This window comes from Scyliorhinus torazame, chromosome 3 (genome assembly GCF_047496885.1).
Source record: "Scyliorhinus torazame isolate Kashiwa2021f chromosome 3, sScyTor2.1, whole genome shotgun sequence".
Lineage (NCBI taxonomy): Eukaryota > Metazoa > Chordata > Chondrichthyes > Carcharhiniformes > Scyliorhinidae > Scyliorhinus > Scyliorhinus torazame.
This window is the reverse complement of record NC_092709.1, coordinates 106,690,122-106,712,869: the sequence shown is the minus strand read 5'-3', so window position 1 is coordinate 106,712,869 and position 22,748 is coordinate 106,690,122. Positions and strand designations below refer to the sequence as shown.

At 49.3% G+C, this 22,748-nt stretch overlaps 1 protein-coding gene across 4 annotated transcripts in view; it reads left to right on the top strand.

Moving 5' to 3' along the window:
• The first annotated feature begins 17,682 nt into the window (after positions 1-17,682).
• The window catches only part of arhgap10 (Rho GTPase activating protein 10), a 284,335-nt gene continuing 279,269 nt past the window's right edge, over positions 17,683-22,748 (top strand). For 2 of the 4 annotated variants that reach the window (XM_072496090.1, XM_072496089.1), the window contains exon 1: positions 17,698-18,149. In XM_072496090.1, the coding sequence (XP_072352191.1) occupies positions 17,996-18,149 (154 nt within the window). In that variant the 5' untranslated portion in view covers positions 17,698-17,995. Of the gene's footprint in view, positions 18,150-22,748 lie in introns of all 4 variants that reach the window. The other 2 variants (XM_072496092.1, XM_072496091.1) reach the window with 2 other exon arrangements.

Here is a 22,748-nt window from a genome sequence, read left to right as displayed (position 1 = left end):
CGCCCCGAATGTCTGGTTCAGTACGTAGACGACCTACTACTGCAGACAGACACCAAGGCAGAGAACATTGACCTACTGTCCGAACTCCTGGAACTCTTACACTCAATCGGTTGTAACGTCAACCCCAAAAAGGCCCAGATTTTGGAAGAAAAGGTGATATATTTGGGAATGATTATCGCACATGGTAAACGTGAGATCGAGCATAAAAGGATTGACTCGATTGCTAAATTGCCCCTTCCCCAGAACGTTTCAGCCCTCCGGTTGTTTTTAGGACTGGTTGGCTACTGCCGAAACCACATTGACGGTTTCGCCAGCAAGGCAGCATCCCTCTCAGACCTCCTAAAGAAAGGAGCCCCCTGGGAATGGCTTCCGCAGCATACGGGTGCTGTGGACTCTTTAAAACAGGCACTCATAGCAGCCCCCGCATTACAAGTTCCAGACCCGCTTTCCCCTTACGCCATAGAGATAGCGACCACAGACCACCCCCTTTCGGCCGTGCTCCTCCAGGAACAGCACGACCAGTTAAGGCCCGTAGCTTACGCCTCCAGAATTTTAGATGCTGCGGAGCAGGGATTTTCAGCCTGTGAGAGGCATCTGCTCGCAGTATTTTGGGCAGTCCAGTATTTTTCGTACATTACCGGACTGAACCCCATCACAATTCTCACCGAACACACCCCCACCCAACCTTTACTGGACAGATGACTCAAGGACGGTACAGTAAGCCAGATTAGATGAGTGAGATGGACCCTTCTCTTGCAGGGACGGGACATCACTGTTAAAAGGACAAAGATGCACACCTATTTAGCCGACAACTTACAGTACCCCGGAACCCCCCATGAATGCAAAATTATCTCTCCACACCACAACACAGGCCCCTTTATTGCGAAAACACTCCCCAGAAAGATAGGTAGTGCAACCCAGAGCCCCCAACACATGGACACGTGTGAGCCCATAAAGATCTATGTGGATGGATCTTCCACAGTCTTGGATGGGAAGCGCAAAACAGGTTGCGGTATCTGTGTCGAGGACGCGCAGGGACGCGCCCTTGAGGAAATATCGTTAAAACCTCCAGGCCACTTAGGCGCGCAGGCAGCAGAGCTCGCGGCCATCGCGTATATAGTGGAACACCCAGATTCCTTCCCCAGCCCAGCAGACATATACTCGGACAGCCTCTATGTCTGCAACAGCCTCACGGAATTTCTGCCCCTGTGGAAAGCAAGAGGATTTGTTTCCGCAGACGGAAAGCCCCTCCCCTCAGCCCCATTGCTCCGTCATATTTTAGAGAGAGCCCAGAACAGGACATTTGGGATAATCAAAGTTCTCAGTCACCACCGTTCCTCCCCCCCTGGAAATGTGAAAGCCGACGCACTGGCTAAAGCAGGTTCCAGGCATGGATACTTTTGGACACCCCCCGAAAGCGCACCAGTGAGTGCAGTTCAGGTCTCACAGACAAAGATCGAGGATCTAGTGGAGGCCCAGAAGCAGGACAGCAATCTCAAGGAGATTGTAAAAGGTAAATATCCAGCACTCTATGAGAGGTTTAAAAATGCACTGACCACACACGACGGTGTGGTGTTAAAAGACACCCTTTATGTGGTTCCTGAACAGGACAGGAATCAACTGATTTGTTTGTTCCATGACGGTCATGGACATCAGGGAATCGAACCCACTACAGCCCATCTCAAGCAGCTTTGTTGGTGGCCGAATTTAAAGGAAGATGTAAACCATTACATCGAGAATTGTCTTATATGTGCCCAGAATAATCCGGACAGATATGTCAAAACGGCTCAACTCAGCCACACCCGACCCGTAATGGCCCCTGGACTAACCTCCAGATTAATTTTATAGGACCATTGCCCCCTTGCAGGAATGGCTATAAATATGTACTTGTGGTAATTGACACCTTTACGAAATGGGTGGAAGCATTCCCAGCCCGCACAAACACTGCAAAAACCACAGCCAAGATTTTGACCCACCACATCTTTACAAGATGGGGACTCCCCCACAGCATTGAATCCGACCAAGGCTCCCATTTTACGGGACGTGTCATACAGAACATCCTCACGATATTTGGCATCACCCAAAAATTCCACATAGCATACCACCCACAGTCGAGTGGTATCGTGGAGCGCATGAATCGGACCCTAAAATCCACCGTCAGAAAACTGGTCCAGCCAAACAACACCACTTGGGACTCAGTCTTCCCTTTTGCGCTGATGTTTTTGCGTAATACAATTTCTACTTCCACAGGTTACACCCCACACACTCTCATGACCAGATGCCCCATGAAAGGCACAGAATATTTATTCGGCTTAGACTTGACCAGCCCCGAGGTGACGGCCCTCACACACGAGAAAGCAGTAGAACAATTAGTTGAAAATGTTAAAACGGCTCAGCTAGCAGCCGCAGTAAAATTGGGCACCAGAAAGAAACAGAGCAAGGCTTGTTTCGGCAAGACAGTGCATGCGACTGAGTACAGTTTAGGACAGCAAGTTATGCTCTCTGTATATAACCCCAGCACATTCCTGTCACCAAAATACTCGGGTCCGTACTCCATTGCGGACAAAATAAAGTATAAAATAAAGTACCCCAACGGTAAGACTGCGTGGTTCCATATAAACCAGCTGAAGGCATACGGAACACAGTCGAACCACGCACACCACGTCATGCTCGACGCAGCACACCACACCCCGCCCACAGCCAACGTAACCCTGCCATCCCCCAACTCGTCCAGCCCAGCCATGGACTCGACCTCGATTCCACCCCCGAAATATACACTCCGCCCCGGAACGCCCACAGACTGCAGCAGCAGAGACAGCGACTGTGGCTCGGACGATAGCCACAGCACGCCTCCCTACAATCCCCATGCAACAGGACCCACACCCAGCGATTCCGACTGTGATCCAAGTGATCCCTTCATGATCACTTTCCTAAACAAACCCCACCACCGACCACCGAACTACACTGACGACCCCAATTTTGTCCCCACACAACTAGGCACCAACTATTGGCACCGAGATAACTCATTCCGACTCGTCCGCAACGACGAGAGCAACCCCACCTCACACCATGCAGCCCTTTCAGCCCTGATACACTCAAGAGTTTGGCACCCGGGAGAAGAGGACGACCTTGGGTCTGACTCCCAAACCGAGAACCCCTTTGCGACCCTGTTCGCAACTGAGAACTGAGGTGTCCAGATGATGTTTTAAAAGGAACCGCTTGGGAGAAGTGGTGTCCTTTCTGATGGAACCTGCAGAATGTTTTATGTTGTTTGTAAGTTTGTTAAATGTTGTATGTCCGACAGGAGAGTTTTTTTCTCACTGCCCCACGCCTATTCGGCCGAAACCTCTGAGGACTTGCCTACAGAGACTCACTATTGCCAGACACTAGTTCAGCAGAACTAGCTTGTCTGCAGAGACGTGTTCGGGTACCAGGCGCCCGTTCATAACTGCCCTTCTGGTTCGAAGGAAAGAACCACTACGGCAGCCCCACCACGATGACTACATTTCTTGCCCGTTCTTGTCGGTTGCTCAGGCAGTGGAGAAACGGCTTGGGACCCGCCCTGCCTGGGAACCCCCCTCTGGTCAACTACGCTCGGGTAGGAGAGACACGGCATTGGTAGCCGTCCTACCCGGGGACTCCATCCGACTCTTCCCCGTCGCGGCCCATACGCACCTCATTTTAGCACTTTTCGTTCAAAAAGTTTTGTTTTGTTTTAGGTAACCTTTAGGTTGCCAACCACATGCTATTTACATCCTGAAACACGTGGATGGTAAATTGTGCAGTCTGCGAGACGGCTCGCACTGGTTCATTATTGGGAAGTGTGTCTTGTCCTAAAATTCAATTTTTGAAAAAAAAATGAGGGAGTCACACATAGTGACCAATTATAAAGGGAGTAATTGGCACTACAGGACAGACACACTATCGTACGAGATATTAAACAAAGATAGTTACAGACACTATGCTTGTTTCCACAGAACTCCAGAAGTTCCAGGACCGGAGAAGAGAAGAGCCATGAGGACGTCCTTCACATGGATCAGCATCATCTTTATGGACATTTGGTTGTGCGTGAACGCGAACCCCATGACTTCAAGCCCCCCAGCCGTTAATGTTTCACTTCCCCGCAGTACCCAGAGCCCAGTCACCAGCGACACCACATCATCTTGGTGTGCCAGGTTTATAACCTGGTACTCCCTGTCCTATGTAATAGAAACCTTACTGGTATTAGCGGTACTATGCTGCACAGTGCAGACTATGCGTCTACGGAAATGGAGGAGAGCCTACCGCGCTCGAACCCCGGTATATAGGATCAGATCCCCTATTTTCGGATACGACCAGACCCCCGACCCCCGCGATCTATAATAAAGACCATTCACTTGCGTTTATTGTAAATAAAGAAATGCAAAGAACTGTTCATGAGCAAATTGTACGATCCTGAGCTTGACTGCCAAGCCAGGAAGACTGATGTATAAACTGCTATGATTTTGTTTGTATGGTTGAGGAAGTTAGGATAATGAAATGTTTAAGTGAGTGTAGTGTATTAAGAATAGTTAGAGGTTCCCAGTTTATTGTTTTGTAATGCATGTCCCTGTTTGACATAGCGCCCTTAGAATTGTTAGTTAAACATTTTTTGCATAGCTATGGTCAGTGCAGAGGCCATGAAGGAAGTGCCCTCCCCAGGTCAGGGAATGGAAAGCAACATAGTTATGTGATCCTTCACGCTTCACATTAGGATCACAAGGAGGAATGTAGCCACTTAAATTGGCCAACTCCCGATTCAAAATGGCGAACGGCAAAGGCTGATGGGAAAGTCAGCCAACAGGACAAAAACGAGCAGCTGCAGGTTGACTGTGTATTTACCTCTGGTAAGGCCAGACATGATCGATACCAGCAACCATCAGCATAACAAAACACCGGCCATCTGCATACTAATGAGCAATCCCCGGGAACAATAAGCAACATTTAGACACATAAAGCAAAACCAGACTCTTCGGCGCCAGCAGAAGCCTACACAAAAGGAGGTGAACGACCACCTCAAGACAGCCCATCGATCAGGGAACCGCTCCAGCATTGGAGAAAATTGAACCAAGTGATTGGGACAAAGTTCAATCACTTGGAACCAGGTACAGGATCCGCCCCGAAAGGCGGGAAGCCCCTGGGGACTATAAGAATTGAGCCCCAAGTTCAAGGCGCTCTCTCTTCCACCGCTTGCAGCTCACTTCACTCGTTCTTCAGTCTTCAACAGCCGCTCAAAATTGTAAGTCTTACTTCAACGCTCGCTACGAGATAGGCGCTCCTAGCTATCAATCTGTACCAACTTTGAATCCCGCAGGCTCAGAACCCGAACGAAAGGCCATTCGTTTCCCTGACCTGGTGGGCCAGTTCCAAGGTAAGTATAGGCCTGTTAGTTATAAGAAGTAGCTTAGACGTAGAATTTATGCATGAGTAGTGATCACTGTGTATAATAAATGTGCTTTGTTTTAAATCTTACTAAGCGGTGTATTGGATTATTGATCATTACTTGGACTTGAACCACGTGGCGGTATCAGAAAGATACCTGGCGACTCAAGAGCAAAGGTGATAAAACAGAGCAATTAAACTAAGGCAAAGTTAGCAACACTGGGTCCACAGGTTAGAGGGTAATGAACGAACCACAGCAACCAGTTTACAAATGTTAATAATTGTTAGTAATAAAACTGAGTTGTACCTTCCGCAACCGTGTTGGTTCGTCTGTGTAGCAGAGCACCCAACACGACATCATGGTGACAACATTAAAAGAATAGCTTTACTGAAAGGTGAATAAATCGACCAGTCCCCTGTTTTTTCCCCCAGAAATTACGGCATTAAATGAAATACATATTTTTTGATTGATTGAATTTTGTCATTTATATGTGTGCGGATCATAGTGTTTTGTAATTGTTTAAATAGGTTTTTAGTATGTTAATTTCCCACGAAGGCCAGTTTTTCTCCCCTGAATATGAAGGCATAACAAGTATGTCAGTGTAGCCATGTACAGAGCACAGGTTTAAAAATGTAATTTTGCAGCAGTTCGGTGGTGCTGCTTCTGAGATCCGAATCCTGCATCATGTCAAGTTCCATTGGGCCATTATGCCAGTTAATTTTTAACTGACTAATGACTATCTGCTTCTTGGGTTGGACCTCTCAAACATTTAAAAGACAGGACAAAGTCTCCCACTTCACGACAGGAGCTAATTCGTTGATTCTCAAATGTGTGCTCATTTATCTTGCTCGCGAGAATTTCTATTCCTTCAGGAATTGGACGCCCTGTGCACAATCTCCAGAAAATACTATACTCTGTCTTTTTCTGTATAAAAGAGAAGTTGTATACTTTGGTTAAACAGCAAGAGCAGCAACCAATGCTCCCTAAACAGCCAAGAAAATGAAGCAGACAAAATCAAATTGAGACCATTTGTTTTGTGCAGATAGGCAGCTGTATTTACCCACATAACAGCAGTGATTGTATTTTACAGCTAACTAATTGGATGTAAAGCACTTTGGGGCATCCTGAAGACGTGATATGTGCTGGATAGTTGAAGATTTTTTTTAAAATGCAAGGAATTCAGAACAATTTTACACAAAGCAGAGTAATTGTGTCCCAATGGGACTTGATTATACGAACCAAATACAAGGGGCCAGGTTCTCCGTCTCTGAGTCTAAGTGCTGATGCCAACGGAGAATCCAACGTCAGAAAAATCGGCGCCACACCTGCACCGATTCTGCTACCGGTGAGGGGCCAGCACCCGTGGAACACCATCGAAGCCCACACAAAACGGTGCAGGAATCGCCGGATCCGTGATGGACATGCGCAGGTCTGATAAGCTGCAGCTACACTTAAATACACCCCCCCCCCCCCCCCCCCACACACACACACACACACACACACACTGATCAAGGCCAAAAAGATGGGACAGGCTGTGCTGGAGGGTGCCCATACAGCTGATGGGTTGGCTGGGGCCAGAGGGCACCGGGGGGGGTCACCTATACGACCCAGGGCACAAGGTTTAAAGCGGGCTGCAAGCGGCATGCGCAGCCGCATGATTGCCTTGCCAGCTGTGGTAATGGTGATGTGTACCCGTTCACCCGACCTCGCATCTCACCTCCTGGCCACCCCCCACCACTTCCCCTGGCCCTGGCAGAAGCCCCCCGGCCAGCAGCATGACTGTTGCCGAAGTATTGCGCTGCTGGACACTGTCCATACACCCTCTCTCTCTCAGCAGCCACCACGTCAGGTTCACGATTTGTGAGAGCACCCATCGGAGGCCCACTAATGATATGCAAATGGTGTTTCAACTATGCGCGCCGTGCGTCGCATTGACGCCATTTACGTGGAGGCGGAGCATCGCGATTCAGCATCAAACCGGCGTCTGCCGCGATTTCGGTCTAGAAAGCTATTCTCCGCCCAATCGCACACCCCGATTTCAGGGTCGGCCAACGGAGAATCCCTCCCAAGACCTTTCTGCATGAAAAACAAAATGCACCATACTATAGTTAAAATATCTACATCTGTTAACTGTAAAATGTAACACACGTGTAAGGAATTGATGCACTGTGTTTCTTAAATTATTCAGACCAATAAAGAGAAAGGAAAGCTGTGAAAAATCAAACAATGCTCAGTCAGGCTTCATTGAGCACACATCTGAATCGATTGTTGTTGAAGAAACAAAATTATAAGATGGTGTCAATGACACAGTAATGTCACTTAATACCAAGGATGCACCAGTGTTAAATAAAGGTGAGATAGAAATCTGTGCTCAGAACCCTATTTTGCCCCTATGTGCTAATGGTTCACTGACACCAACTAACGTCAAGAAAGTGCTGATTAATACTGGATGCCCTTCGGATTATACATCCTCAACAATAAGCAGAACAAAGTGGCAATGTCCTCTGGAGGGACACTCGTAGGAGTTCTGAACCCTAACCCAAGGAAATAACATGAAACGAGCCCGGCTGTGAGGTCTCCACCTCCATTTCTGTTGGCATAGTTCCTGTCCAGATTTTCACGAGGAACAATTCAAGGAAGTAGGATCTGGTACTACTTTCCCTGAACAAGACTGTTAGTGTCTTAGTGGAGTTATTTATAACTGCAGCTTGAAAGGAGGCGTTGAGATGGGCCAGCATGAATCGGACAGATAGTGGAACACTACAGGCCACTTTCGAAAGTCCCCATTTACTCATAAGATATGAATAGGACGCTCTCAAAAAAAAGGAGGAAGACAATGATGAATTACTCAATGCATTGTGAGATCACAAATCGAAACAGATATTTATTGAGGAAGTCAGACAAAACCTTGATGTGCCAGCTCCAGAGGGAACCTTTCTTCCAAATAGGTGTTGTGGTTATCGGGTATCATTCTGAACAAGTCAGAAATGTCTCAGCTTGGGCAGCACGGTGGCCTAGTGGTTAGCACAGCTGCCTTACGGCGCTGAGGTCCCAGGTTCGATCCCGGCTCTGGGTCACTGTCCGTGTGGAGTTTGCACATTCTCCCCGTGTCTGCGTGGGTTTCGCCCCCACAACTCAAAAATGTGCAGAGTAGGTGGATTGGCCACGCTAAATTGCCCCTTAATTGGAAAAAATAATTGGGTAATCTAAATTTTAAAAAAAAGAAATGTCTCAGCTGACCAATGTGATTTGTCCCACATTTAATCCAAGAACATACACAGAGCTGGAGAATTGTACCTACGAGGAGAGATTGGAGAGTTTGGGATTGTTTTCCTTGGAACAGAGTAGGCCGAGGGGTGACATGATTGAAGTATACAAAATTGTGACCGGTAGAGATAGAGTAGACAGGAGGAATCTTTCCCTTGGCAGAGAGTTAAAAACCCAGGGGTCATAGATTCAAGCTAAGTGGCAGAAGGATTAGGGTGGCACGAGGAAAAACCTTTTTACGCAGAGGGCGGTGGGCACCTGAAATTCGCTGCCTGAGTTGGTGGTATTGACAGTGTTGCTCTTATTAGCCTTAGTTTTATTAGCTCTAATTATGTCACTTTTGCTCACGAGTCGCCAGGTATCTTTCTGATACCGCCACGTGGTTCAAGCTCTAGTTATGATTAATAAGACAGCACACCGCTTGGTAAGATTGAAATCAACGGTCATTTATTATGTACAGCAATAAATACTTACACAATAATCCTACTTTCTAGACTACTACCTACCACTACTAGCCAATACTTAACTTTTGGGAATGGCCCACCAGGTCAGGGAAACGAATAGTTTATCGAATTGAGTCTGGCCTGCGGGATTCAAAAGGCTGATACAGGTCGATGGCTAGGAGTCTCTATCGAGTAGCGATCGCTGGAGTCAAACTTACGGTTTCTGATCGATGGTTCTTGCGAAGGTTGCAAGCTGGAGAAGAAGGGAGAGAAGGGTCGATCTGAACTTGGCCCCTATTTTTATAGTCCCTATGGGCTTCCCGCCTCTCGGGGCGGACCTTGACCCTGGTCCCAAGTGATTGGACTTGGTCCCAATCATTGGGTTCGATATACTCCAATAATGGGGTGATTCCTTGATCGGGGGGTGGTCGTCCACCTTTCTTTGTCTCAGCCACTGCTGGCGCCGAGAGGCCCAGCAATTCAATTGCTAATATGTTGCAATTGTTCCCGGGGATGGCCGATTAAAATGCAGATGGCTGGGTTGATGTGCTGTTAATGGTTGCAGGTATCGGTCTGGGCCGACTTCCCCAGAGCCGAATACACTGTTCTGCCTGCAGCTGTCTGTTTTGAGTCCTGTTGGCTGATTTTCCCATCAGCCTTTTTAGTTCGCCATTTTAGATCGGGGTTTGGCCAAATACTCGGGAACCAGCCATTTTAGGTGGCTACAACAGAGACCCTAAACTCTTTTTAAAAGTACCAGGATCTGCACCTTAAATGCTGTGAACTGCAGGGCTATGGGCCATGTGCTGGAAGATGGGATTAAAAAGGGCACCTGGGTGTCTTTGGGCTGATATGGACAAGATGGGCCAAGTAGCCCCCCTCTGTGCTGTATAATTTCTATGGTTCTATATAGCATCCATGGAGACTCATCAGAATGCATTGCACAGAATAGCTGCGTGGTTATATTTAAGGTCCTCGCCCACCATGGGTAATCCATCATGCAAAGGACAAGGACCTAGAAATTGAACTGTGTTGGACATTGTTTACCTGCTGCCAGATGCCACCTAAGGCCACAAATTGCGGCATTGCCGCAATGTGTAGTTCCCATTGGAGGCAAGTAGCTTGACATTTTGGTGTCGGAGGGAGCACTCATGTTACGTTCACATATAGGCAAGATTTAAAGCAGCCAGGTAATTGGAGGCTTTCGAGAAAGTGCTGAAAGATTCACAATAACTGTTCTGGGGTAGAGTAACTTCAGCTAAAAGGATAAGTTGGAGATTTTGGGATGTTCTGTTTAGGGAATATAAAGTTGAGAGGAGTTTTGATAGAAGTGCTCTAATCTTGGGGATCTGAAGATGGTAGGTACAGACAAACTCTTCCCATTACCACCATTACACTTGAGAACACAACCCACCAGGTACGCAGTACATACTCTTGCGACTCGGCCAACGTTGTCTACCTCATATGCTGTAGGAAAGGATGTCCCGAAGCGTGGTACATTGGCGAGACCATGCAGACGCTGCGACAACGAATGAACGGACATCGTGCGACAATGACCAGGCAGGAATGTTCCCTTTCAGTCGGGGAACACTTCAGCAGTCAAGGGCATTCAGCCTCTGATCTCCGGGTAAGCGTTCTCCAAGGCGGCCTTCAGGACGCACGACAACGCAGAATCGTCGAGCAGGAGCTTATAGCCAAGTTCCGCACATATGAGTGCGGCCTCAACCGGGACCTGGGATCCATTTTGCATTACATTCATCCCCCACCATCTGGCCTGTGAAATCCTACCAACTGTCCTGGCTTGACACAATTCACACCTCTTTAACCTGGGGTTACCCCATCTCTGGACCTGTAAAGATTTAATCACCTGCTAATGCTCGCATTCCAAGCATTGTCTGGCATCTTTGAATCTGTCTATATATATATGTTTCTGGAACATACCTCTTCATTCACCTGAGGAAGGAGCAGCGCTCCGAAAGCTAGTGACATCGAAACAAACCTGTTGGACTTTAACCTGGTGTTGTAAAACTTCTTACTGTGCTCACCCCAGTCCAACGCCGGCATCTCCACATCATGGCTTCCCATTGGTGGAAGGGGCAAGAGCCAGAAGATGACGACTTAAGGTGAATAGCAACAGAACCAAATCAACATGAGGGAATCTTTTTTCGCAGTGAATGGTTAGGACCTGAAAAGCACTGCCTGGGAGTGTGGTGAAAGAAGGTTCAATCATGGCTTTCAAAAGGAAAACACCCAAAGAATGAAAATTTGCAGGGCTTCAGAGAAAAGGGTGGGAGAGTGAGACTATTGCCTGAGCGGAAAGCCGCATGGACACAACAGGAGGAATGGGTCTCCTGTGCTGTAACCATGCAAACATTTTGTAATCATGAAAATCAGATGCATATGCTGCATACAGAACTAATTTACTATTTTGGACTACCCTAGCTAATTGGTGTGGATGTCACCACTCTTGTGTTGTATATACTGCATACGAGGGTATTACTGTAAGGCCCCTGTACTACAGGTACGGGGGTAGATCCCGGCCTGCTGGCTCCGCCCAATAGGCAGAGTATAAATGTGTGGGCTCTCCGAGCTGCAGCCATTTCGGCAGCAGCTGCGGGAGGCTCCACATCTCTGCGTAATAAAGCCTCGATTATTCTACTCTCGTCTCATCGTAATTGATAGTGCATCAATTTATTATGCAGTGATTTTACAACGATGGAACTCCGCATCAAGCCTGATCGCCTGCAGCTGCATCCTCAAGCAGACAATGCCAAGTCGGCCTTCGCACATTGGCTAGCTTGCTTTGAAGCATACATCGGATCTGCGACAGAACCACCCTCCGAGGCACAGAAGCTCCCGATCCTTTACACGCGGCTCAGCTCCGATATCTTTCCCCTCATCTGGGACGCACCGACCTGCGCTGAGGCCATGGCGCTACTGAAGGAGAACTACACCCAGCAGACCAACAAAATCTACGCCAGGCACCTCCTGCCCGGCACGGAGCGGGGGAAGAAAGGACATTTCGCTGCTGTGTGCCAGACCCATTCGGTCGCCGCTATTGTCCCGGCACCCCCCATGTGCGACCTGCGGGCGCCACCATCTTCCTCGCCTCAGACCACGTGTGGCCCGTGGGCGCCGCCATCTTGCTCCCCTCACAACACGTGCGGCCCGTGGGCGCCGCCACCTTGCTCGCCTCACAACACGTGCGGCCTGTGGGCGCTGCCATCTTGCCTGCCTCAGGACACGTGCGCCCTGTGGGCGCCGCCATCTTCCATGCCTCAGGACCCTTGCTCGTCGGGCACCTCATCGGGCTACTCATCGCCTGAAACCGCCGCCGACCAGCCACGTCTGGCCTCCATCGCGATCGACCAGTCCCGACCGCACAACCTCGCGACCACGTCGACGACAGTGAAGGTCGACGGGCACAAGATATCCTGCCTTCTGGACTCCGGGAGCACTAAGAGCTTCATCCACCCCAATACGGTAAAGCGCTGCTCTCTCATGGTACACCCCATCAACCAAAGAATCTCCCTGACCTCCGGATCATTCTCTGTGGCGATCCGGGGACATTGCACCGCCACCCTCACCATCCAGGGCGTAGAGTTCAGCGGCATCCGGCTCTACATCCTCCCCAACCTCTGCGCTGCCTTGCTACTCGGCCTGGACTTCCAGTGCAACCTCCAGAGCCTAACCCTGAAATTTGGCGGGCCCCTACCACCCCTTACTGTATGCGGCCTACATTCCCTGTTTGCGAACCTCACCCTGGATTGCAAACCCGTCGCCACCAGGAACAGACGGTTCAGTGCCCAGGAGAGGACCTTCATCAGGTCTGAGGTCCAGCGGCTGTTGCGGGAAGGTATTATCGAGGCCAGCAACAGCCCCTGGAGAGTCCAAGTGGTAGTGGTGAAAACTGGGGAGAAAAACAGGATGGTCATTGACTACAGCCAGACCATCAATCGGTACACGCAGCTCAACGCGTACCCCCTCCCACGCATATCTGATATGGTCTATCAGATTGCACAGTACCGGGTCTTCTTGACAGTGGACCTGAAATCTGCCTACCACCAGCTTCCCATTCGCAAGGCGGACCGCCAGTACATCGCATTTGAAGCGGACGGCTGCCTTTACCACTTCCTTAGGGTTCCCTTCGGCATCCCTAACGGGGTCTTGGTCTTCCAAGGGGAGATGGGCCGAATGGTTGACTGGTACGGACTGCGGGCCACTTTCCCGTACCTGGATAACGTCACCATCTGCGGCCATGACCAGCAGGACCACAACGCTAACCGTTCCAAATTCCTCCACACCGCCAAACTCCTTAACCTAACCTACAACAAGGAGAAGTGCGTGTTCAGCACAAACCGATTAGCCATCCTCGGCTATGTGATTCAGAACGGAGTTCTAGGGCCTGACCCCGATCGTATGCGCCCCCTCATGGAACTCCCCCTTCCCCACTGATCAAGCAAATCTGCGCGCAACAGCCGCAGCAGCTGGCTGTTACTAACCCCGGCTGCAAACGGCCTTCAAAATGGCCGCGAACAGGTAAAAAAAATGTGCAAAACTATGCGCATGCACGCCGATGATCGGGCATGCATGCGCAGTGCGGCCGCTTTTTAAAAAAAACGGTTGCAGCTTTTTGTTCTACAAGTTTGGGGGGTTTTAATTAATTTTATTTTAATTTTTTTCATTTATTTTATTCATTTTATTTATTTATTTATTTACAAGTTTGGGGGGGTTTTATTTGATAAGATTTTACAGGAAAAAAATGCAGAACAGGAGACACCAGTCTTTCCGACACCGGAAGGCTTCACCTTTATCCCACAGGTTCCATTGGAGGAGCGTGTACGAGGGCCAAAGAGACCCAAAACCATTTCCTCCATTTTTGTCAGCAGCAAACAAGGTAAGAGAAAATGGTGGGTCGCGCAGGTCGGCCGGCGCGGGTCGCGAAGGACGGCCGGGTTGGGTCCCGAAGGTCGGCCGGTTGGTAAAAATGGGTCCCTGGGAAAAAAGTTTGAAGAACACTACCCTAAACGAACAACCACTCAAGGAAATGCCCTCAAATGAGCCACAGAGCTGGAAAAATAGTAAAAGCAGCATGTGGAAGGAGAGGAGGATCCAGACTCGTAGACATGTGAAGCGGAGCAGGATATGGTGGACCGAGAGGGATGACCAGCGAGAAGCACTGGCTCCTCCTGACGTCAGCGTGCTGACCCAGGAGAAGATTTGTTTTTAAAATTCAATGCAGTCTTCCTGCCTGAAGCAACGGCAGAGAGCAGGTCACGCGCCCGGAACACGTGCTCTGGCCACGATTGCGATTCTTCCATGTTGTCAGCAGCAAACAAGCAACAGGACTGCAAAATTTAAAATGGATCGTTTTGTTATAAGGAAGAGAGGGCAGAGATACAAACAGGCCAGGATCTCACAACTAAACCTGCTGGAGAGAGTGGCTCAGGAGAATTGCAAGCAGCACAAAGCAGTGCCGGTGTGAACTCCAGGACCTCTGATGAACCACCCATGCAGAAATGTAACATTGAATGACAAAGCAAGTGAGGACCATGCAGGCTCACCTGCCATATTAAAGGTAAGTGAAAATGGTGGGTCATGAAGTTCAGGCGGCCTGGGTCGTGTAAGTCAGCCAGCATTTGTCGCGAAGGTCGGCCGGCATGGGTCGCGAGGGTCGGCCCGTTGTTAAAAAAGGGTTCCCGGAAAAAAAGTTTGAAAAACACTGCCATTGCCTTTGCCTCTCTGATCGCCCGCTGGAGATTTCTGCTTGGCTGGAGATTAATAGCCCTACCCAAAGACGCAGACTGGCTGTCCGACTTAGTGTAATTCCTAAATTGGGAGGGATAAAATTCTCAATTCGGGGATCGGAGGAAGGCTTTCACCACACATGGAAGCTATGCACCACCTGTTCCTAGACCTGTTTGTGGCCAGCGCCAATAAAGGAAGGGGGATGGGAATGGAGAGCCATGACAAAAACAGACAACGGAGGAAGGGGAAGGGTTGAAGGGGACAGGAGAAGGGGAGGCAGGGACACACCAGCCAACATACAGAACAGGCAAGGCAGAGGAGCCAGGGGAGTCGAAGGGCAAGGAAGCACATGGTGCAATCACAATAATGACAACAATGTACACCCAGGTTGCACCAAACACGCCCCTGATATGTTTTAATACCAGGTGGCAACATGTATAAAGTTAATACGGCATGGTTGTGGCCCAAAGTTAAGGCCCCCACATCTGTACATGTTACCTTTGTATACATACCTGTTTACATTCCTAATTTTTTCTGTTCTTTTTTCCTCGTGTACCCACTCTGTAAATATATCTTTATTACTTTGTGGGGTTCCTTGCAAAGTTATTTTAATTGCATCCCGTCTGGCCTCCACTGCGTCCAACAGCCTGGCCAGGTCGGCATCGCCAAATCATGGGCTGGTCACATTGGCGGCATGGCTGCAAGCTGGACCCTGGAGCTGTGAAGCAACTGTGCTAACTACTGTGCTGCCCTAATGTTAGGGCTCCTTGATGCCAAACTTGGTCAAAGGTTGCCTTGATGTCAAGGGCAGTCAATCTTACCTCATCCCTTCAGTTCAGCTGTTTTGTCCATATTTGAACTAAAGCTATAATGAGGTCAGGAGCTGGGTGGCTCTGTCAGAACCAAACTGAGCAACAGTGAGCAGGTTATTGCTGATTAAGTGCCATTTGATAGCACTGTCAACAACACTTTCCATCACTTTGCTGATGATCGACAGTAGACTTTAGCGGTACTAATTGGCCAGGTTGGATTTTTCCAGCCTTTTGTAGACAGGACATACCTGGGACATTTTCACATTGCTGGGAAGATGCCAGAGCACTAGTCTTCAGTACAATGGCTGGAATGTTGTCGGGGCCCATAGCAGTTTCAGTAACCAGCGTCTTCAGCTGTTTCTTGATAGTTGTCTAGTGTGATCAGGGGGAAATGAGTCAGTAGGTTTGAATGAGTGAGTTATGGTGGCCTGAATGACATTCCGCATCTGCATTAATTTTGTCAAACAGCACAACTTGGTCAATTTGTCAATTGAGATAATATTTCACTTCTTTAACATGGGTGAGTCCTCGCTTCAATTGATTTTGTGAAGACCCATTAATTTAACTAGAACTGTGCAACTTTTTCACCAGTTCATAATCAAGCGCAGACAAAACTATCAAGTCTCAATATACCTGATATTAAAAAAGTTAATTTTATGAGCTCACATGTATGCTCCTGTTGAGTGAGGTTTCCCACTGAGATAGAATCCCAGATAATTAATTTTCAGGGCTAAATTTTTAATGCCTCAGTTGTTTTTTTCCCTAATTTCTCCACTCATCCACCATTTCTCCTCCTGAAGGTAGTTACTCAAACTTCCACATGCCTGTGTTGGCCTTCCAATTTGTCTAATTGGTCATATTTTGTGATATATCCTGAAACGTTAAGTGACCATAAAGACCATTGCATGCCAAACCCAAGCCCTTTTTTTGCTCACATTGACATACACTTTCAACTGAGGCCAAATAAAAAAATACTGCAGATATTAGAAATCTAAGAAAAATGCTGGAGGAACAGAGCAAATCAGTTGGCATGTGAAGAGAACAGACACATTTCCCTTTCGGTACAAACCTATTTGTTGAACTCTGAGCAAAAAGTGAAACAACTTGTAATTGTATAGCGTCTTTCACGCAAAGAGGCTTTACACAATGTAAACGTGCCTGTTCTCTTCACAGATATGGCTGACTTAGCGTGCATGTTCTAGCATTTTCAGTTTTTTGTTTGTCCCAACGGCGGTCACTCAATGTAGATGAAAGCAGGATGGTTCCAGAACTGAGCTCAGGGATGCTGAATGAAATTTCAATGCACACTGCCTCTTGGCCCTGAACAGCGCACTATGCATAGCTCCAATCATGATGTGGAGATGCCGGCGTTGGACTGGGGTGAGCACAGTAAGAAGTCTTACAACACCAGGTTAAAGTCCAACAGGTTTGTTTGGAATCACTAGCTTTCAGAGCACAGCTCCTTCGTCAGGTGAACCCCCTGAGGAAGGAGCTGTGCTCCGAAAGCTAATGATTCCAAACAAACCTGTCGGACTTTAATCTGGTGTTGTAAGACTTCTAACTAGCTCCAATCTAGCATTCTGTGCCCTCCCCCCCCCCCCCGCCCCCCGCCGGCCAAGCAGTATGTTTGCCACCTCTTGTGGGGTGCAACTTATTTTTTGCATGTACCTCAAATGCGTTTGATGTTAGCATTATTATTTTTGTTTAACTCTCCTTATTCCCACGTCCGTTCAGCTGAACACAAGCATTTAGTTCAACGTTCATCTGAGCCAAGGGTGAGGTTTTATCGCCAAGGGGTCTGGAATAAAGCAACAATTCCGACAGTTTTGGTGCGGCTCACGAGGCAACTGTTTTTTCTTCTCATCCTCAACGTAAGCCACGGTGTGTGAAGAAGCAAGTATTACACTTGTGTGGTTTTTATCGTGGGTCGGGTGTCCTTCCGACTGGGGCGGATTGCTCAACGAGCGTCGCTATTCCTCCGGAGGCAACTGGGAGGGTCTTTGAGAGACTCTTCCCACAGAGCGGGCAGGCTCCGCCCTCACGCCGCACAGACAGTGAGAAGAGCAGGAGGAGGGGGCACAACCTTCCCAAACACATTGTAACTACCGCCTCGATACTTTGTCGCGGCGCCCTTCTTCCTCGCCGTCTCGGATTCCCTTTCGTCCCGTCCCCCCCCCAGCTCCCGAAAGGAGTTTGTGTGTCCCTGCTGGAATTCCCGGAAAGTAGTTTTTTTTTCCAGGCTCCGCGGGATTTCCCGGTGTGGTGAATCTTCCTTCACCCCCCCAATCACTGCCGACTGTGTCAGGATTTGAAGGCGGGAAATAATGGGTCTGCAGCCTTTAGAATTCAGTGACTGTTACCTGGAGAGACCTAAATTTCGGGAAAGGTTGAGAGCGCACGAAGCCGAGTTGGAAAAGACCAACAAGTTCATTAAAGAGTTGCTGAAGGATGGGAAAGCGCTTGTTGCAGCCACCGATGGTGAGTGAAGCTTGGTTGGGCTCCCGGTGGCGGGCTGGGCTGGGATTGAGGGTGAACACTGTCACAGATCCTGGCCAGGAGGCCGGGCCTGGGGTACACTAGAGCTGGTGTGAGTTCGTAAAGACTTAACTGTTCAATGACCCCACCCCACCTTGTGATTTAAACGCCTACAGTTGCAAGTTGATTTAGTCTGTTCTAAGGTCTTGGAAAATATTCTGAAGCAGCTCGTGTGGAAATATCGTGTTGAATGTGTTTATTCTCATTTCTATCAGCTTTCTTGTTGCTGCTCATTCTGCCTGCAGGCTGTGTATTTCCCACCCACTGGAAAGGCTTTCACTGTGTGTTAGGGATCTCAGGATGTCTTGCTGAAATTGTGCAGTGCATTTGGCAGACTGCACTGTTGAGTACGGTGTGCATTATTGGCCATGGAGGGTAATATTCAAACCCTGGATAGAAAGAATCTCAAAAGGAAAGCATTTACGTAGAGCTTTTCACGACCTCGGGGGTCGACTCAACTTTGTTTTGTGAGAGAAGATTGAGTTATGAGGAAGAGTGGAAAAACTGGGACACTGCAGCCTGGGAAAAGGAGAGAGATTTGGTGCCTGATTGACATGCACAATATACTAAACCTAACAGAGAAAAAAATAACTCGACAAGGTGTCATTCAGCCATCACACCGTGCATTCTGTCAATCTTCTCGAACCTCTCAGCATTGCTATCACTCCCCGCCTTCGTAAGCCTTCTCTAAAATGTACTTTGTTCTCCTGTAAGTTTTTAAACTAAATGTCTGTGTGAAGTGTCTCTCGGTCCCTGCAAAGAAGATGTTCTCTTATTTTATTTTTAAAAAAAAATATTTTATTAAAGTTTTCAAAAAGAATTTTTCCACATTACAAATCAACATAAAAATAGCACAATAACTGATAAATAACATTATTTAAATAAAATAGTGAACTAACAAAGTAACAAAAAATAGTGCTCTCCCCCCCCCCCCCCCCCCCGGCCTGGGCTGCTGCTGCTGACGATCTATTTTCCCTTAACGTTCCGCGAGATAGTCAAGGAACGGTTGCCACCGCCTGGAGAACCCCTAGGCCGATCCTCTCAGTGCAAATTTCATTTGTTCTAGTTTTAAGAACCCTGCCATATCGTTTATCCAGGCCTCCACGCAGGGGGGTTTCGCTTCCTTCCACATGAGTAAGATCCTTCGCCGGGCTATCAGATCGGCCTCTTTCGCCTCCTGCACTCCCGGCACTTCGGCTACCCCAAATATAGCTAACCCCCAGCCTGGCTTGACCCGGACCTTCACCACCTTTGAGATCACCTTTGCCACTCCCCTCCAGTACTCATCCAGTGCTGGACACGACCAGAACATGTGTGTGTGGTTCGCCGGGCTTCCCAAGCACCTCCTGCACCTGTCCTCCACTCCGAAGAACCTGCTCAGTCTTGCTCCCGTCATATGTGCTCTGTGTAGAACCTTAAATTGTATCAGGCTAAGCCTGGCACACGAGGACGAGGAATTTACCCTACTTGGGGCATCAGCCCCCAGCCCCTCCTCAATCTCCTCCCTCAGCTCTTCTTCCCATTTTCCCTTCAGCTCCTCTACCAGCGCCTCCCCCTCGTCTCTCATCTCCTGATATATTTTGGACACTTTGCCCTCCCCGACCCATACCCCGGAAATCACTCTATCTTGGATCCCCGTGTCGGGAGCAGCGGAAATTCTCTCACCTGTTGCCTCGTAAACGCCCTCACTTGCATGTATCTAAAATTATTCCCCGGGGGCAGCTCATACTTTTCCTCCAGCGCTCCAAGGCTCGCGAACGTCCCGTCAATAAACAAATCTCTCAATCTCCTAATTCCTGCCCGATGCCAGCTCTGGAACCCTCTGTCCATCCTTCCTGGGACAAACCTATGGTTGTTCCTGATCGGGGACCACACCGAGGCACCCATCACCCCCCTTTGTCGCCTCCACTGCCCCCAGATCCTTAAGGTTGCCACCACCACTGGGTTTGTGGTATACCTTTTTGGGGAGAGCGGCAGCGGCGCCGTCACCAGCGCCTTTAGGCTCGTTCCCTTACAGGACGCCATCTCCAGCCTCATCCACGCCGCCCCCTCTCCCTCCCTCATCCACTTACAAACAATCGCCACATTGGCGGCCCAGTAGTAGTCGTCCAGGTTCGGCAACGCCAGTCCCCCTCTGTCCCTGCTACGCTGCAGGAACCCCCTCCTTACCCTCGGGGTCTTCCTGCCCACACAAAACTCATAACGATCCTGTCTATTTTCTTGAAAAAGGCCTTCGTGATCAGAATGGGGAGACATTGAAACACGAAAAGGACCCTTGGGAGAACCATCATTTTTAACGCCTGCACTCTGCCCGCCAGTGAGAGCGGCAGCATATCCCACCTCTTGAAATCCTCCTCCATCTGCTCCACCGGCCGCGTCAGATTGAGTTTGTGTAGAGTTCCCCAGCTCCTGGCTACCTGAATCCCCAAATATCGGAAGCTCCTTTCCACTCTCCTCAACGGCAGGGCGTCTATTCCTCTTCCCTGGTCCCCAGGGTGTATTACGAAAAGCTCACTCTTCCCCATATTTAGCCTATATCCCGAAAAATCTCCAAACTCCCTCAATATTTGCATAACCTCTGTCATCCCCTCTACAGGATCCACCACATATAGCAATAGGTCATCTGCGTAGAGTGACACTCAATGTTCCTCTCCCCCTCTAACCACCCCCCTCCATTTCTTAGAGTCTCCCAACGCTATGGCCACTGGTTCAATTGCCAACGTGAACAGTAATGGGGACGGGGCACCCCTGCCTTGTTCCCCTATGTAACCGAAAATACTCCGACCTTTGCCGATTTGTGACTACACTTGCCACTGGGGCCCCGTATAGGAGTCTGACCCAACTGACAAACCCCTCCCCGAACCCAAACCTCCTCAACACCTCCCATAGATACTCCCACTCTACCCTATCGAATGTCTTCTCTGCATCCATCGCCACCACTATCTCGGCCTCCCCCTCCGCTGGGGGCATCATTATCACCCCCAACAGCCATCGCACGTTGACATTCAGTTGTCTCCCCTTTACAAACCCTGTCTGGTCTTCATGCACCACCCCGGGACACAATCCTCGATCCTCGTCGCCAGCACTTTTGCCAGCAGCTTGGCGTCTACATTCAGGAGTGAGATTGGCCTATATGACCCGCATTGCAGCGGATCTTTATCCCGCTTCAGGATTAGTGATATCGTCGCCTCCGACATTGTTGGGGGTAGAGTCCCCCCTTCTCTGGCCTCGTTAAAGGTTCTCGCCAGCAGCGGGGCCAACAAGTCCGCATATTTCCTGTAAAATTCCACCGGGAACCCATCTGGTCCCGGGGCATTCCCTGCCTGCATGTTCCCCAGCCCTTTAGTCACCTCATCCACCTCAATTGGCGCCCCCAGACCTGCCACCTCCTGCTCCTCCACCCTCGGGAACCTTAATTGGTTCAGAAACTGTTGCATTCCCTCTTTTCTCTCCGGGGGTTGGGACCTATATAGCCTCTCATAAAAGGTCCTAAACACCTCATTTATCTTCCCTGCTCTCCGCTCCGTAGTTCCCATTTCATCCCTAACTCCCCCAATTTCCCTTGCCGCTATCCTCTTGTGAAGTTGGTGGGACAGCAGCCGGCTCGCCTTTTCCCCATATTCGTATCTCATCCCCTGTGCCTTCCTCCACTGTGCCGCTGCCTTTCCTGTGGTCAGCAGGTCAAACTCCGTCTGAAGTCTTCTTCCGGTCCTGGACTAGACCGGTCTAGCCCTGGATCCAGCACAGTATTGAAATCCCCCCCCCATTACCAGGCTTCCCACCTCCAGGTCCGGGTTACGTCCCAGCATCCGCTTCATAAATCCCACGTTATCCCAGTTCGGGGCATATACATTTACCAGCACGACCTCCTTTCCCTGCAATCTCCCACTCACCATCACGTATCTACCCCCGTTATCCACCACTATATTCCTAGCCTCGAACGACACCCGTTTCCCCACCAATATCGCCACCACCCTATTTTTCGCGTCCAACCCTGAGTGGAACACCTGTCCCACCCATCCTTTCCTTAACCTAACCTGATTCGCCATCTTCAGGTGCGTCTCCTGAAGCATGACCACATCTGCCTTCAGTCTCTTTAAGTGCGCGAACACTCGGGGCCTCTTAATCGGCCCGCTCAGGCCTCTCACATTCCACGTGATCAGCCGGATTGGGGGGCCTCCGCGCTCCAGTCCTGATACACTCGTATCACCGCATTCTCCCACCTGCTACTCCGTACCTTCTTGGCCCAGCTCAAGACAGCCTCTCTGTCCGTGAAGCGGTGAAATCTCACCACTATCGCCCTTGGTAGTTCTCCCGCCTTTGGTCTTCTCACAAGGACCCGGTGAGCCCCTTCCACCTCCAGGGGGCCCGATGGGGCCTCAGCTCCCATTAGCGTATGGAGCATCGTGCTCACATAAGCCCCAACGTCAGCTCCCTCCATTCCTTCGGGGAGACGTAGAATCCGGAGGTTCTTCCTCCTCGAGCTGTTCTCCAGGACTTTGAGCCTTTCGATACACCTCTTATGTAGCACCTCATGCGTCT